Raw genomic sequence first — 13,460 nt, 5'->3', positions numbered from 1 at the left:
ACACACACACACACACACACACACACACACACACACACACACACACACACAACAACAACACTGCTCTTCCCTCAAACAAACACGCTCTTCTGGAACCCACCAGGGACCCTCCCATGTTGTTTGTATTGTGAAGGGGGAAAAAAGGGGTGCGTGCAGAAAATAAAGAAGAAAACAACAAAAACAATGTGTGGTTGCATTTCAGGTCAGCTAAAACCAAGGTTGCCACCTTTTCGAAGACATGTTCCTCCAGCTTCACGAACAACAGCGGCGCTAATGAGGTAGCTGTAAATCCATCCAGTAGTGTGAGATTTATTTTGTTTACAGACAATTTTTTTAGTCATGTTGCGCAATGTGCCTTGCTGAAAGTAGGTATGCATGAGCTTGTTTCAAAATTTGTCAAATCTAAGTTAAAGCCATTTTTGTGTTTTCTGAAGTCAGTTGTCTGTGGCGGCCATGCTATGAATCTGTAAGATATTTTGTGACCAATTTCCAGAATTGTAGATACACTATAGATTTTATACTTTAGGATCGACTGTAACCATTTAGACAGTAAGAGAATCTACAAGTCTCTACATGTATCTTGCTCTGGCAGTGTAAACACAATGTTTCATATTTTAGGAATGTAGAACTGTTTTAAGGGTACTTCCGCTCATATCCGGTGTGTTGTACTATAAAAGCATTGCTATGGCGCGTAAGCTTAGAGTACCATTTCCTGCGCCTGTTTCAGGTTCTCTTGAATACGTTTCTCTTCAAATCCATAAGTCGTAAATCCATTTACTTATTCATGAGATATTTTGCTAACAATACAAACACYTGCACACAAACACGAGCAAAAAAATTTTTTTTGCTCTGCCTCGGCCTTTTGGTGGCGGGCGATATATTTTCAGCTGAGTGTAGCTGTTTCTGCTCAGCTTGTGTATTCATGAGTTAGTTAGCCTTCTCTTGGGGATAGATGAGTCTCCGGTATCCTCCAGGCTGATGCCATATGTGTGGATTATTCTCCGTGTGTGTGTTTCTGTGCACGTAACACGGGAGTGTATGAGGCGTGTTGTCATTTACACGGGAACTTCCCTGCTACTCGCCTCATACGTGCACTGGTGTTCGTGATTCCACCCCTTCCTACCAGCGACATACATACAGTCACACAGCTGGACACACACACACACCAATAGGCACACACACACACACCAATAGGCACACACACACACCAATAGGCACACACACAGGCGCTCAAGGCTTGTTCCGATTCTTCCTCCACACATCCGGCTGGTCCTTCCCTTCTCCTGCTCCTCTGATCATTATCACGCTCTCAAACCAAATCTGATCTCCCCAGCCCCCCTGCCATCAGCTCCCTCCCCTCCCACTCATCCTAACCCAGATCCCGATCTATAATGGAAGATGCTCGATCATAAAGCACGGAAGCGAGAACACCTGACACCGGAGCCTTATCTCCGGCGGRAGGGTACAGTTTGGGAATCCTGGATGCCATCACATCTGAGCGGTCATCCCGTGTGCGTCGTTAATGTTACGGGGATGGGAAGGAGTGCGGAGGGAGGAGGAGAGGGCTGAAATGAAACCTCAGAACTGTTAATTGCCAAGTCAATTAGCATATGGTCTTGKTGTGAGCGCAGTCACATAATAATGAGGCATAATTTGGGTGGCGAGGGATATGTGAAGAGGCTGGGGGGATCAGTTTCCTCCTGATGACACCCAGGAGGGTGGTGCAGCGAATAAATAACCTTGTTTATCATTGCTGCCATTTTGTATTTTACTGTATATTTTCTTTGTCGAGTCATTTTTTTCTTTCCAAGTCCCCTGCAATTTTAGCACTGAGACATCTACACAACTTTAAAAGGAGAGCACGTCATTTCATTTTTGCACTTTTTTTCCTTCCCAAGYGACAAAAATGCATCCTTATGTCTTGATAACTGGAAACAACCACGCACACTCACACCTACGAACAGCTTAACCCAACAAGCATGTTTTTGGAAGGTAGGAGGAAGTCAGAGTACTCTAAGAAAACCCACGCAGGCATAGGGAGAACACAGAACCCCTGTTCAGAAAGAGTACAGCTGGGAATAGATCCAAAAACAAGCTCYCTGTTATAAGTGTGAACCGCCTCACCACCGAGCAGCCGAAGCCTCCAGAGTTCAGCTTATCTGTTTGCCTACTGACTTTAGGAAAGTTATCACATGCCTTTAGCTGCTAGAAACTCCTTTTTTACATTTAAAATCAAGCAAAGATCCAAAGTAAATACCTTAAAGAACATTTGGTGTCTTAGCCTGTTATGAAAGCTATACTTCTGGGTAAAGAATGAAATGATTCTTTCTTTTTATTTGCCACTAGCAGCTGTGAAGGAGAGATGTCCAAATTATTTCCAACTTGTTTGAGTTCTCTTGGGAAATAACCTAAAATCAGTCACAAATGACACCAGGAACTGACAGTCTCAACAAATAATAGTCAGAATAGTAAACATCAGATGGGATCAGGAAGTTGAAATAAACTTTTTCCCTGAAGTTCTGGACATCATTCTATCTATTTTTAAAAGATTAAAAAATTTAAGGTTAAAATTTAGAGTATACTGATGTCTTTCCGTGTGTGTGTTTTTATACAGCTGTGTTCACATGTTTGACACAACAATGTGTATTTTTCCATTTGCACTTGCAAATAACTACAGAATTCTGGGGGGGGGGGGGGGGGCACACAAATTGATGGCAACATGAAGCTTAACATTTGCTTGAGCTGCCATAAAATATTTTAGTTGATTTTTTTTAAACAGTAGCAACCCAAAACTTCATGAGCTWTCTACAACAGGTAAAACATTAATTATCTATAACTGGTCCACAGAACCCCATTTAAAAAGAGCTGTGCCTTTAATTATAATGATTTATGAGAGAATTTCATAAATGAACTATCTTTATCGAGCTGCACTAGCTTTAACGTTCATYGATGCTTTCAAAGGAAAATAATACAAAAATAGACAATCTCTCATTTTTTCTTGTCCTTCTAATGTTAATTCATAGTGAGCACCCACAAATCAATTATTCTCACTTCAGACTGTGGAGGAAATCAGAGGAGCCTGAGACAGAGCTGACAGCCTGGTTTCATTTATGATTGATTGATGAGCTATTAGGTAACCCCAGACGATCTCAGTGGGATTTCATTTGCATACTTGCTCACTTTTACAAACACTATTCATCTCATCCACTAAACTCACTGTGCAAATAGTCAAGAGTGAAACCGTTGGAAGAAGAGGACGAACTGAAACAAGTCATCAAAATGCAATAATCCTCCTAATCATTACTRCAGTAATTAGACAGCATCTGGCTGTGCGTTACATTTGATAATTATAGGAGGCCTTAATTGTTCTGGACTACTTGCTGCCCGTCCCCGTCTGTCCAGCCTGGAGCKCATCTGAATGACTGCAGCGCTGCACGGTTGCCCTCTCATGCTCGCACTCCTGTAAGAGACACACGCTGCAAACTCTCCACATTCAGATTGGGTTGCCTTCATGCACACGTGCATTTCTACTTGCATTATGAACAAAAGCAGCACGTATATGGACACGGGTACGGAAAAGTGATGAATGAAGAACGTATGGTGTGTGAGGTGCAGGACATTTAAACCCCTTTGAATATCAGTTGGCTTCTTGGCACTGAGGAAGATGATGCCTGGGAAACAGCAGCCCTGCAGCAGAACTGGCCAGAGCTGGATCCATCACCCTGTTACATAAGAAGCACAACAAGAATAAAGGCAAAAGGGGAAGGAGGAAGAAGTTCCAAAATGGAAGGAAGGGGAGTGTTTTTTGGGTTTAGACAGTGGGGATGAGAGGAAGAAGACGCAAGTTAAGGCTGCTCACGACATTTTAAATGTAGCAGGGATCAGGCAGGAGCTCTGGAGGAAGGGCGGCATAGCTGCACAGAGTGGGAGTGATAGAGAGAGAAACTAGAAAGACAGAAGGGTGTCGAGGATGAGACAGTGACAGCATTCTTTTTGTGCTGTGCAAAAGCAAAATGCCCGAGGGTTTCTCTTTCTCCTGTTGTACGAGACTCAATCTGAAGGAAGTGCATGGCGTGCGTACTGTAGGTGTATGTCATTCACGACATGTGGGGTTTTACACATGCATGTTTAACTGATTGCGTTCATGTGACTGTGTGGTTGGCCTATGGCGGCTTCCAGCTCACCAGTCTGCCAAGTCACACTTGACAAGCTGCCCGTGCAACCATRTGCACAAAAAAGGGYAGGAAGGAAGAATAAGTGAGTCAAAAAGTCAGGGGTGCTCAGGACATGAGCTTCCAGCTTCTTGTGCACCTGTCTGGTTTGGTTGTTTCTGTCATCAGAAGGAAAATGTGGCGAAGAAAGACAAAAAAGATAAAAGGAGGAGCAATTTGTCTCCTCTGCCCTTTGCATCCCTGCTCAAATTTAACAGCGATGTGGAACCATCATTATAAGGGAAGAGAAAGAAAAATCATCAGAATGTCAGAAAAAAGAAAGCAGGAGTTAGTCAGTGGTGGTTCTGTGCCACTTTCTTTTTCAGGCCACCGTGCAAAAATATTGGTGAGTCATCACTCTGTAAGTCATGTTCGACTGTAACAGAAAGCTGCTGCAGAAATGAGGGAAGGAAACAACAGAAAGGCAACAAATAAGGAGACAGAAAAATTAATTCTCATGGGTGTAATTCCCTAAAAGATACGCAAAATAGCTTAAAATGATGAATATCCATTAATAAACAAACCCACACTGTTATGCCTGATGGGGTTTCCAAGAAATTCTTACAGTTTAGAAAATTGTGAGCAACTGGGCTTTGGAAATATTTTAAAATAAACAGACCTACATCAAAAGAATTTTAATTAATAAGAACCGGTTTTGCTGGCAGCGTAATTAAAAAAAGAAAAAGCAACTCTCTAATTTGAGGAGGTGAATTTCTACATGTTTTGTTTTATGACTTTTTAAGTGTAGAAAAATGTCATGCACACATTGACTTCTCTACAATTAGACAGAAAGGAAGCTTAGCTTTTTTTTAAACATTCAACAATGATGCAGTAGCTCAAAGTCAGGGCCAGTTTATCAATTTTATTTTGGTGAAATTAACCAGTAAAATTACAAACCAGTAGCTTAAAAAAAGCTTTAAGGCAGTATGTTGTAATTTGCCTGTTGGCTGCTCCCCTCTGCAAGGATCCCCACAGCGAGCAAACTCTCATGAAATATTTGGCAACTGTTTTATGCCGGATGCCCTTCCTGATGCTAGGCTCAAGCCCGCAGGCCCTGAGCTGAAACACAGCATTAAAAGACCATAAATCTCACAAGCAAAAGCAGATCTGAGAGCATTTACTCCTTATATTACAGTAAACATCATTATTTTTCTGTTCCTAAATAAACCAAAATTTCCAGAGTCTGTCTTGTTCTCACGTTCTGCCCTGTTTATTGAACTCACACACAAGAACGAGTGAGAGACCAGGTTGCTGTGTGTCAAGTCTCCCCTGACAGCGTGGCCATGCAACTCACTCTGACTTAATGTTGTGTAGAGAGAACACGAAGCCCGAAATATCCAGTGTCCTTTGTGCGGTATGCAAATACCAGTGCTATTTGTGGAGATTGTTAAATTTGTCATGTTAAAATTACACTGAGGATAAAGCTCCCTGAAACCAGCAATTGGACGTTTGGCTTTAAGCATGAAYAGGAAGGAAAAGTGAGTTGTCAAAGTCGACTGTTTAAAAAAGATTTATTTCGATTGGAGAGAAAGTGTGAAAGCTTTGTGACAGCAACCTGGCAAAGGGACGTGTTTGTGTGCGCGCGCATGTGTGTGTGTGTGTGTGTGTTTGGTACCTTTAAATACACATCAGCCTCCCATAAAACACGCATCTTGCCAGGTGAGATGACAGCACTGATCATCTCACAATTAAAAAGAAACCTTGTGTATCTCGGTGTGTGTGTCTCCCAGTTGCGACAAATCACCCTGGAAGAGGAAATAAACAGAAACAACACAGATTTTTTTTGCGGTGTGTMTTCTTTCTTCTCACTGAGATGCTTCAAAACTTGCACACAACTATTTGTACTTTTGCTCAAGGCGCTGTGTTGTGTGTATTGTGCATTGTCTCACACCTTGTTGGATGCCTGATAGTGAGTCGAACTGCTCACATAGTTTTTTCCTTCACATTTCTGTTTCCTTTTTTTGAAGGGTGCAACTTTTCTGTCAGTTCTCCAGCAGCATCCTTGCTGAATGCGACCAAAACATATAAAGTCTTTCTCTCTGTGCTTTAGTTTCCCTGACCTTCTACGGTGAAAAGTGGAAGGCTGCTGATTTGAACGTTTTAGAGTTTATTGTGTGTAGGTTGTTGGATTTATTTGAAACTGTAAAGGGTATTTTTTTTAATCTTTAGGTATGAGTTGTTGGTGAAGCAGGATGTGTTTGGTTTATATTCAGAGAGAGTTCAGTCGTTCACCCTACATGAACCCCTGTCTTTTGTCTCCTCTCTGAAACAGCAGAGCCTGATTGTCTTTTGTTTCCCAGATAGCCAATTGCTGTGGGAATGACTGACAGCTCGGCTCTGAAGCTTTCCAAACATTTATGACTCATTGTCTGTTTTTTTTCCTCCTCTTCATCATTTCTGTTCTCTGTCACCATCCCTTGTTCTGCCTGTCTTCACTTCTGTTTATCTCTCAGAGATGGCATTTCCACCTGGCCTTCTGCTGCTGCTGCTGACCGTTATTCTTCACGCCAGCGGTCAACGTTTGGCTGAAACAGAGACTCTCCCTACAGGCTGCGGCTGGGGCCTCGGGCGCCCCTACACCCTCCTCTGTGACCTGGACTCCATTTGGGGCGTAGCCGTCGAATGTGTGGCTGCTGGTGGGACGCTGGCTGCCATCTTACTGGCCTTAGTCCTGCTGTGCCGTTTACGCCACATCAGCGAGGGAGAGAAGCGCAGTGGCGTGGGACCCATCCTCCTGCTGCTCCTGGGCATCATTGGCCTGTTTGGCCTCAGCTTCGTTTACCTGATTGAGCAAGACGAGTCTCTCTGTCTGATGCGCAGGGCCTTGTGGGGCCTCCTATTTGCTGTCTGCTTCTCCTGCTTGCTGGTTCAGGGTGTTCGCCTGCACAGGCTGGGCAGAGAGCGTCGAAGCCCAGGCGGCTGCGCGCTCACCGGCCTGGCGCTGGGCTTGAGTGCCGTGCAGGGCATCATCGCAGCTGAGTGGCTACTTCTGACCGTGCTGAGGGAAGGGAGAGCTGCCTGTCAGTACCTGCCTTTGGACTTCTCGTTAGCCTGCAGTTATGTGCTGGCCTTGCTACTGGCGGCAATGACTGCCGCCTCTTTGGCTCTGTGTGGGAAGACACGACAGTGGCGTTGCAGCGCAGTCTGGCTGCTGGTGGCCTGCCTGCTGTCTCTGCTGCTGTGGGTGGCCTGGTTGGGCTTCTATCTGTACGGCAACGCCTGGCTCGGCAGGTCTCCRGAATGGAATGACCCGGCTCTGGCGATAGCTTTGGTGGCTCAGGGTTGGCTGCTGCTGATCTTCCACGCCATCCCCGAATCCCACATCTGCTTGAGACCCCCACCACAACCCACCGCCCCAGACTACTTCGACACATCCCAGAATTCAACACGGATGAGGGAGACAAGCTTCGACGAAGACATCCCTCTTTCTCATCGGCAGTTTGTGGAGAACCAGGGCTACGGCTACAGCGATGAGAACACTGCAGGTACAGCAATACTTTAAAGAGGACAGCCATATAATTTGTGTGGACAGCTTGTAGGAAGAATGTAGGCCAAAGTGAGTAATAGAACACCAAAAAATATTATGCCAGAGAAGCTAGAAATAGGACAAAATTTCTGCTGTGTAGGAAGTGTTTCTTCACTCTGGAGAAAAAGTGAAGTGAGTCAAAATGAGTAATCTCCGTTTGCCGCTCTGTCCGTTTCAAACCAGGCTTGAGGAGCGGTGGCGGCGGCGGCGGTGCGGGGCAACACAACAGCAACACCGGCGCCAGGCCCAGCGCTCCCTTTCGCAGCAACGTCTACCAGCCTACAGAGATGACCATGATCCTGAACGGGGGAGCGGTGAGTACAGCCTCCCAGTCACAGGTACACGCCGCTCACACGCCGCTCTCTCATTCGATCACGCCGACGAGACTGCATGCACATTTGTGCCTTCTGGGTCACGAGTCATTGCACAAGAATGAGGGAGAGGTGCGTGTCTGCATGCCCGTGTGTCTGCCGTGTTTTGTTGGGCGCATGCATGGGTGGGTTTGTCGCATGTGGTCAGTCATCCTGCAGGGATTTTTGTTTGAGAGATTGTGAGGGAGCCTCACTGTGGCGAAAGAACCTGTAAAACTTATTTGCCCACTGAGTAATACAACTGTCCTCCAAACTGTCACGCTCTTCATTTTACAGGATGAGTGTGTCTTCTGGCTGGCACAGGTCAACCTCTTTCCAACCAGCATGCTATGAATTTAGATATGCCACTGTACCGCAAAACACCTGAGACATACAATGGAGGGGACAGTTTCCTGACTAAAACATAACTATTGCTGCTTCTTTAAATTAGAACTAGTTTTCTAAGGAAATAGTAATGAGGCCAAAATGACATTTTAAAATCAAAAAAGCTAATTCCATAATGGTCAGAGGTGGGAGARGTAAGCAATTGTGAATGCAACTCATGCAGCTCATTGTGTGTGAATCTACAGCGTGACGTTTTTCAAACTGTTCGTCATTTTCAGGTCTATTTTTTTCCTCCTTACAGGTGCCCTCCGCCCCTCCCACCTACACGGGAAGGCAGCTGTGGTGAAAGGACGATGRGCAACAGAGAATGAATAGGAAGAGGATAGGATGAATGTGGGTGAGGAGGGTGGGAGTCCAGCACTAGGGCTCTGTCTGGTTGGACTGGACTTTTGGCAGCACCGATACCTGGGGTGCCCTTTCACTCTGTGTACAGACTTTAACACTGACTCTGTGCCAGTCAAGTATTGAATGTGTGTGAGACTGGGACAAAGCAGGATATGGAGGACAGAGCTCAAACTTTTCCTGCACACAATGCACCASAGAAGAGGTGAACAAACTTGAAACGTGTCCAGCAAGAGGTAAAATAGACCCTGCTGACTCAGATCCGAAATGATCAGCACACAGTATTGTTTTGATCCAGTTCGCTCCAGCATTGTAGGCATTCTCGAAAAACTGTGAAATCTATTGCTTCATCCTGATTTAGCTCTCATCCTGTCAGGAAGGATGTGCTTTGTGCTGCTCCTTACAATGCTGGTGCTCAAGTGGAAACATTTGGCTCTGTCCTCCATCCATCCACACTGCGCATGTAGACAGAGCACACAAACAATTGTAAAACTCGAGCACAGCCCTCTTAAAGATTATCCAGCCTCTGTCGGTGTCTATGTACAGAATCTAAAAGAAACGTGTCCGTTCTCCAAAACTCTCGCAATCCAACTAACTCCTTTCATCCAGACTGTCCACTCTGGCCTTTTCCCTCTGTTTCTCTGTGTCTGATTATAACACATCACTCTCTTCACCTTGCGTCATCCTGCCACCTGCATGGACACAATGAAACGTACAAGCTGCGAACTGGAGAGGAAGTGCCCAGTGGTCACAGACACAACAAATGCAGTCTAAAGCACCTGTACGGAGGGATCACATGCCTCTATCGAACTGTACGAAGGAGCAGAGTGCGTCACGATTGGAGGAGGAGGCCATCAATCACCAGTAGGGGCGGTGCAGCAAAGGGAATCTAGGTCAGACTGCTGCGCTCTCCCACATCTACGGTGGCCACTGGCAGCTAGAAGCAGCCAGGAGAGACTGTCACTTTAGATCAGCAGGAAACAGAGCAAGGAAGTAAAGAGAGAGAGAGAGAGAGAGAGAGAAAAAATCTTGCTCTTAGTTCCTCTGTCTGTGTTTGTAGGTGTTGTGATTTTCATGAGCATTGGAGATGAAATTCAAAGTCCAAGTTGTGTTTTCTTTTTCTTTCTTTTCCTTTTAATTTTCACACAACTCTCCGATGAGGAAGAGAACAACAAGAACAACTCTAGTGTGGATGCAGTAGTCACACGCTGAGTGACAGAATATAAATATAGAGATGAGGCTGCGGTGTGGAGATAGTCTGGAGCCTCAGAAAGATCAGATTTACACTGTGGAGAAGAAAGAGGAAGATCAAATACAAGAGGAGAAGGAAGGAAGGTGGGGAGGGAGGCTGACGGGTGTCTGAGCGACAGTGAAGTCTCCTTCACTCAGCTCCAGATCTATGTGAGAAAATGGCTCCCTGGCCTGCCTTTGTGCATGATGCTGGAGCTGCTGTTCGTGTGGTTGTCTTCTTTATCTCATGAAGAAACTCTCCCTCATCCTCGCCTCCCTCCTGTCTGAGTAGTCAGTCACTGTGCCAATAAGAACTCCTGGTTCCACTGGAGTCTCAATTTTACACATTTTTCCTTCATTGTGGCACCAGCTATCACCAGAGGAACTYTGTATATAAAGTAGTGCTGTAAAGCTTTGCTTGCTTCTTTACTCCCCCCTTTAAAAAAGTTGTAGGCTGAGTTTGGATGTCATATGACAAACTTATTATTTTTTTAATTATTTGATTGCTTTATGTTCAAACTCTGCCTTTTGTTCCATATGCTTTTATTTTACTTTTGCTTGTGTCTTTAATTTTTTTAACTAGTATTTTTGGAAATGTTTTGCCAGGACTAGATATATGCTTTTATTGTTATCTTTTTTATTATTTTTGTTTGTTTGATTAATGGATGGATCTTATGCGAGCTTAGATAGATTTATCTTTGTTTTACCTTCTGTTCTCAGAAGAGAGTGGGGGCTACAAACATGCATTTTTAGAGTGTTCAGAAAATGACAATAGCTGTGAATAACTGCAGTAAACAAAGAATAATGTGGTGATATTCTAGAGGTAACTATAAAGAGCAGAGTCAGGTGGGTGGCTGCAGTAAATTCAGTCTCAGTAATAGCCAGTCAAGTGACCACTGAACCTACATCAGCCTTCAACTAAGAAAAGAGCAGGGGTCAACCCTTAAATGCTGCTGTATGTTTATGTCTTACACTCTAGCTATTCTAAAARAGGACTGCTACTTGCGGGCCAGCTGCAAACCCAAACACAGCTTGCCCTCCCACTTCAAGCTATGCTTGGGCCAGCGCTGGCCAGAAACAAATCCATGCAAGAACTGTCCTCAGGGTTTTTGTGGTCAGCTGTAAGTTCCAATACTCAGAGTTAAGGATGGATGTTTGAATTCTTGTGATGTTTTCACTTAATGTGGAGTATAAAAGAAAAAAAAAGATTACCAACATGATGTGACTTTGTAGAATTTGCACTTGTCGACTACCTATCTGTGCATGCTTATCACCATTTCTACATATAAGATCTTTTCTCAGATGTACTTTTGGATACTAGCTCTATTTATGTGACAGAACTCATAATTTCAGTGTAAATCAAATGACACATTTAATGTCTGTGCTTTCAAAAACACAAATGTGAGCTGCTTGTTGTGAAGTAAAGAGATTAAAATCAGAGAGTTGGTCCAAAATAGTATGATTATCCACAAAAGAAGACAACATCTCATCTTCGGTGGACCCAATAATAACTTCCTCTGTTTGGGTGTGAAAACTTAAGCGTAAAAAAAAAAAAAAAAAAAAAAAAAAACAGAGCTGAGCGTGCACGGCACAGCTTATACACCAGTAAAAAAACATACCTACTGTATGTCTTGAAAAAAAAAAAAAAAAAAAAAAAAAACAGAAAAAAAGGTAAAATCTTCCAACTGATATTGTCTCTGTGTTAAAAACCAAGTAAACTGTGGTGAAACTTGCACAAAACTTCTTTGTTGAGTTTGTTGTCTCTCCAGTTAGCCCATCTGAACACCCATCCTTCCTGGGCTCCACACGTCCTTGCCTGTCCTCTCCTGATTCGTCTTGCCTTCAGACTGTTCCAGGAGGGTCAGCTAACAGGGGTAATATTGGTTTTCACAGCTATGACTGTGCAGTGATGCAGCATGCATATGTATAGAAACTTAARTCCTTAATTAGAAAAAGAGAAAAAATCTAATTCTGTTGTTTCTGTAACCAATTCAGGAAAAAAAACAAAGTTCAATAAAAGTGTCATGTTTGTACTTAACTTTTAAAGAAACTGGTGTTTTATTTTGAAACTTGGCTGTGCCTTACTTTGTGTTTGTAAAGGAAAAGTTCTCCTCGTATTATTTACTACTACAAAAAATGTTAATCTAACCAAGTTTTACCATCTTTTATCTAGCCAAAAAGCATTTTTGATCTTGTTTTAACACTACTATACTAAACAAGAGCAGAATGTGTTTGATTATTCATTAATTATTAATTAATTAACTTGTTTTTAGATGGTGATTTTTTTTTTTTGCAGTTACCAGAAGCTACCAGTTGCTATCAGGCTACACTGAAAGTCTGGTGCCACCTCCTCTCCGGAGCTGTGGGATCTAGTTTCAGGTGAACCCAGTGTTGCCAGACTCTGTGGAGCTAGCACCAGTATCAGATGTACCCATCATAAAATGAGCTGTTTAATCATCTTACSCAGTAGCAGCTGTCTACTGGGACACATTTTGGCCTATCTAACACTTGACAGTAAAAACATCAGAGAAGGGGAGGGGTTAAGAAATCCTTCCATCACTAATCTGCAGGGCATTGTCCGAGGTATAGGCTCGGTTAGTGAGGAGATGGAAATATGCCAYAAATGCTCTTTACTCACCGAGTTCAATTGACAAACAGCCAGAACAGGACAGCTATAATTTGGACAGGTTTAGTTTGGCATGAAGGAGATCAAAGAAGCGTGAAGTCAGTGATGCAGCATGAGGGGGGCTTTTAATGTTTTCACAAATGAATGTTTATTAAGTTTTCACAGTTGCGACAGCTGAGAGGATATTTGATCCACAGCATGCAAAAAGCAGAGAGCTGAGAGTGTCYAAATTTAGCCATCACCTAATCTAAAACACACAATATCAGACAAAGACAAAGCAATTATCTGCATTAACAAGCTGATATTTTATGATAAAAGCTTGACAAGAGTTCAAGACACCAACCAAAACATTTGAAATTGTGAAGTCATTATTTAACTGGCCCAAATGGAAGTGCTGCATCCTCTTTTGTGATTTGTAAGGGCAAAATAATAATAAAAAAATCAACAAATATATGTGGTCATCTGGTGAGATACAAGCTGGAGTTGCCGAGATAAAATATTAAGTCTGCTACAGTAGGGTTCCCCTCCTGACAGCGTTATGGGAGCAAAGCTATATGGTGTTCATTTGTTGGGTAAGACTTGTGAAGGGAAACGATCAGTCAGAGGGATTAGGAGCAATGAAATGATTAGACACAAATCTCAGATCGTAAATTCATGCCAGGCCATGCTCTGCTGGTTATAGGGCGTTTTCAGTGGCTTGTATGACTGATCATGTTGGTCAGTTTGACACAGGGGCGCCAGCAGGGTGGACCACGGCCCCCCCTGAGAAT

General features: G+C 43.5%; 1 protein-coding gene across 2 annotated transcripts in view; it reads left to right on the top strand.

The window, feature by feature from the left end:
• The window catches only part of gprc5ba (G protein-coupled receptor, class C, group 5, member Ba), a gene marked incomplete at its 5' end in the record, with an annotated part of 13,230 nt that extends 1,596 nt beyond the window's left edge, over nucleotides 1-11,634 (top strand). The window contains 3 exon segments of one of the 2 annotated variants that reach the window (XM_014010109.1): nucleotides 6,665-7,696; nucleotides 7,921-8,051; nucleotides 8,734-11,634. In XM_014010109.1, the coding sequence (XP_013865563.1) occupies nucleotides 6,665-7,696; nucleotides 7,921-8,051; nucleotides 8,734-8,778 (1,208 nt within the window). 2 annotated transcript variants of the gene reach the window in all.
• Between the last annotated feature and the right edge of the window lie 1,826 nt (nucleotides 11,635-13,460).

This window comes from Austrofundulus limnaeus, unplaced genomic scaffold, assembly GCF_001266775.1.
Source record: "Austrofundulus limnaeus strain Quisiro unplaced genomic scaffold, Austrofundulus_limnaeus-1.0 Scaffold65, whole genome shotgun sequence".
Lineage (NCBI taxonomy): Eukaryota > Metazoa > Chordata > Actinopteri > Cyprinodontiformes > Rivulidae > Austrofundulus > Austrofundulus limnaeus.
This window is presented reverse-complemented; position numbering and strand designations above follow the sequence as displayed.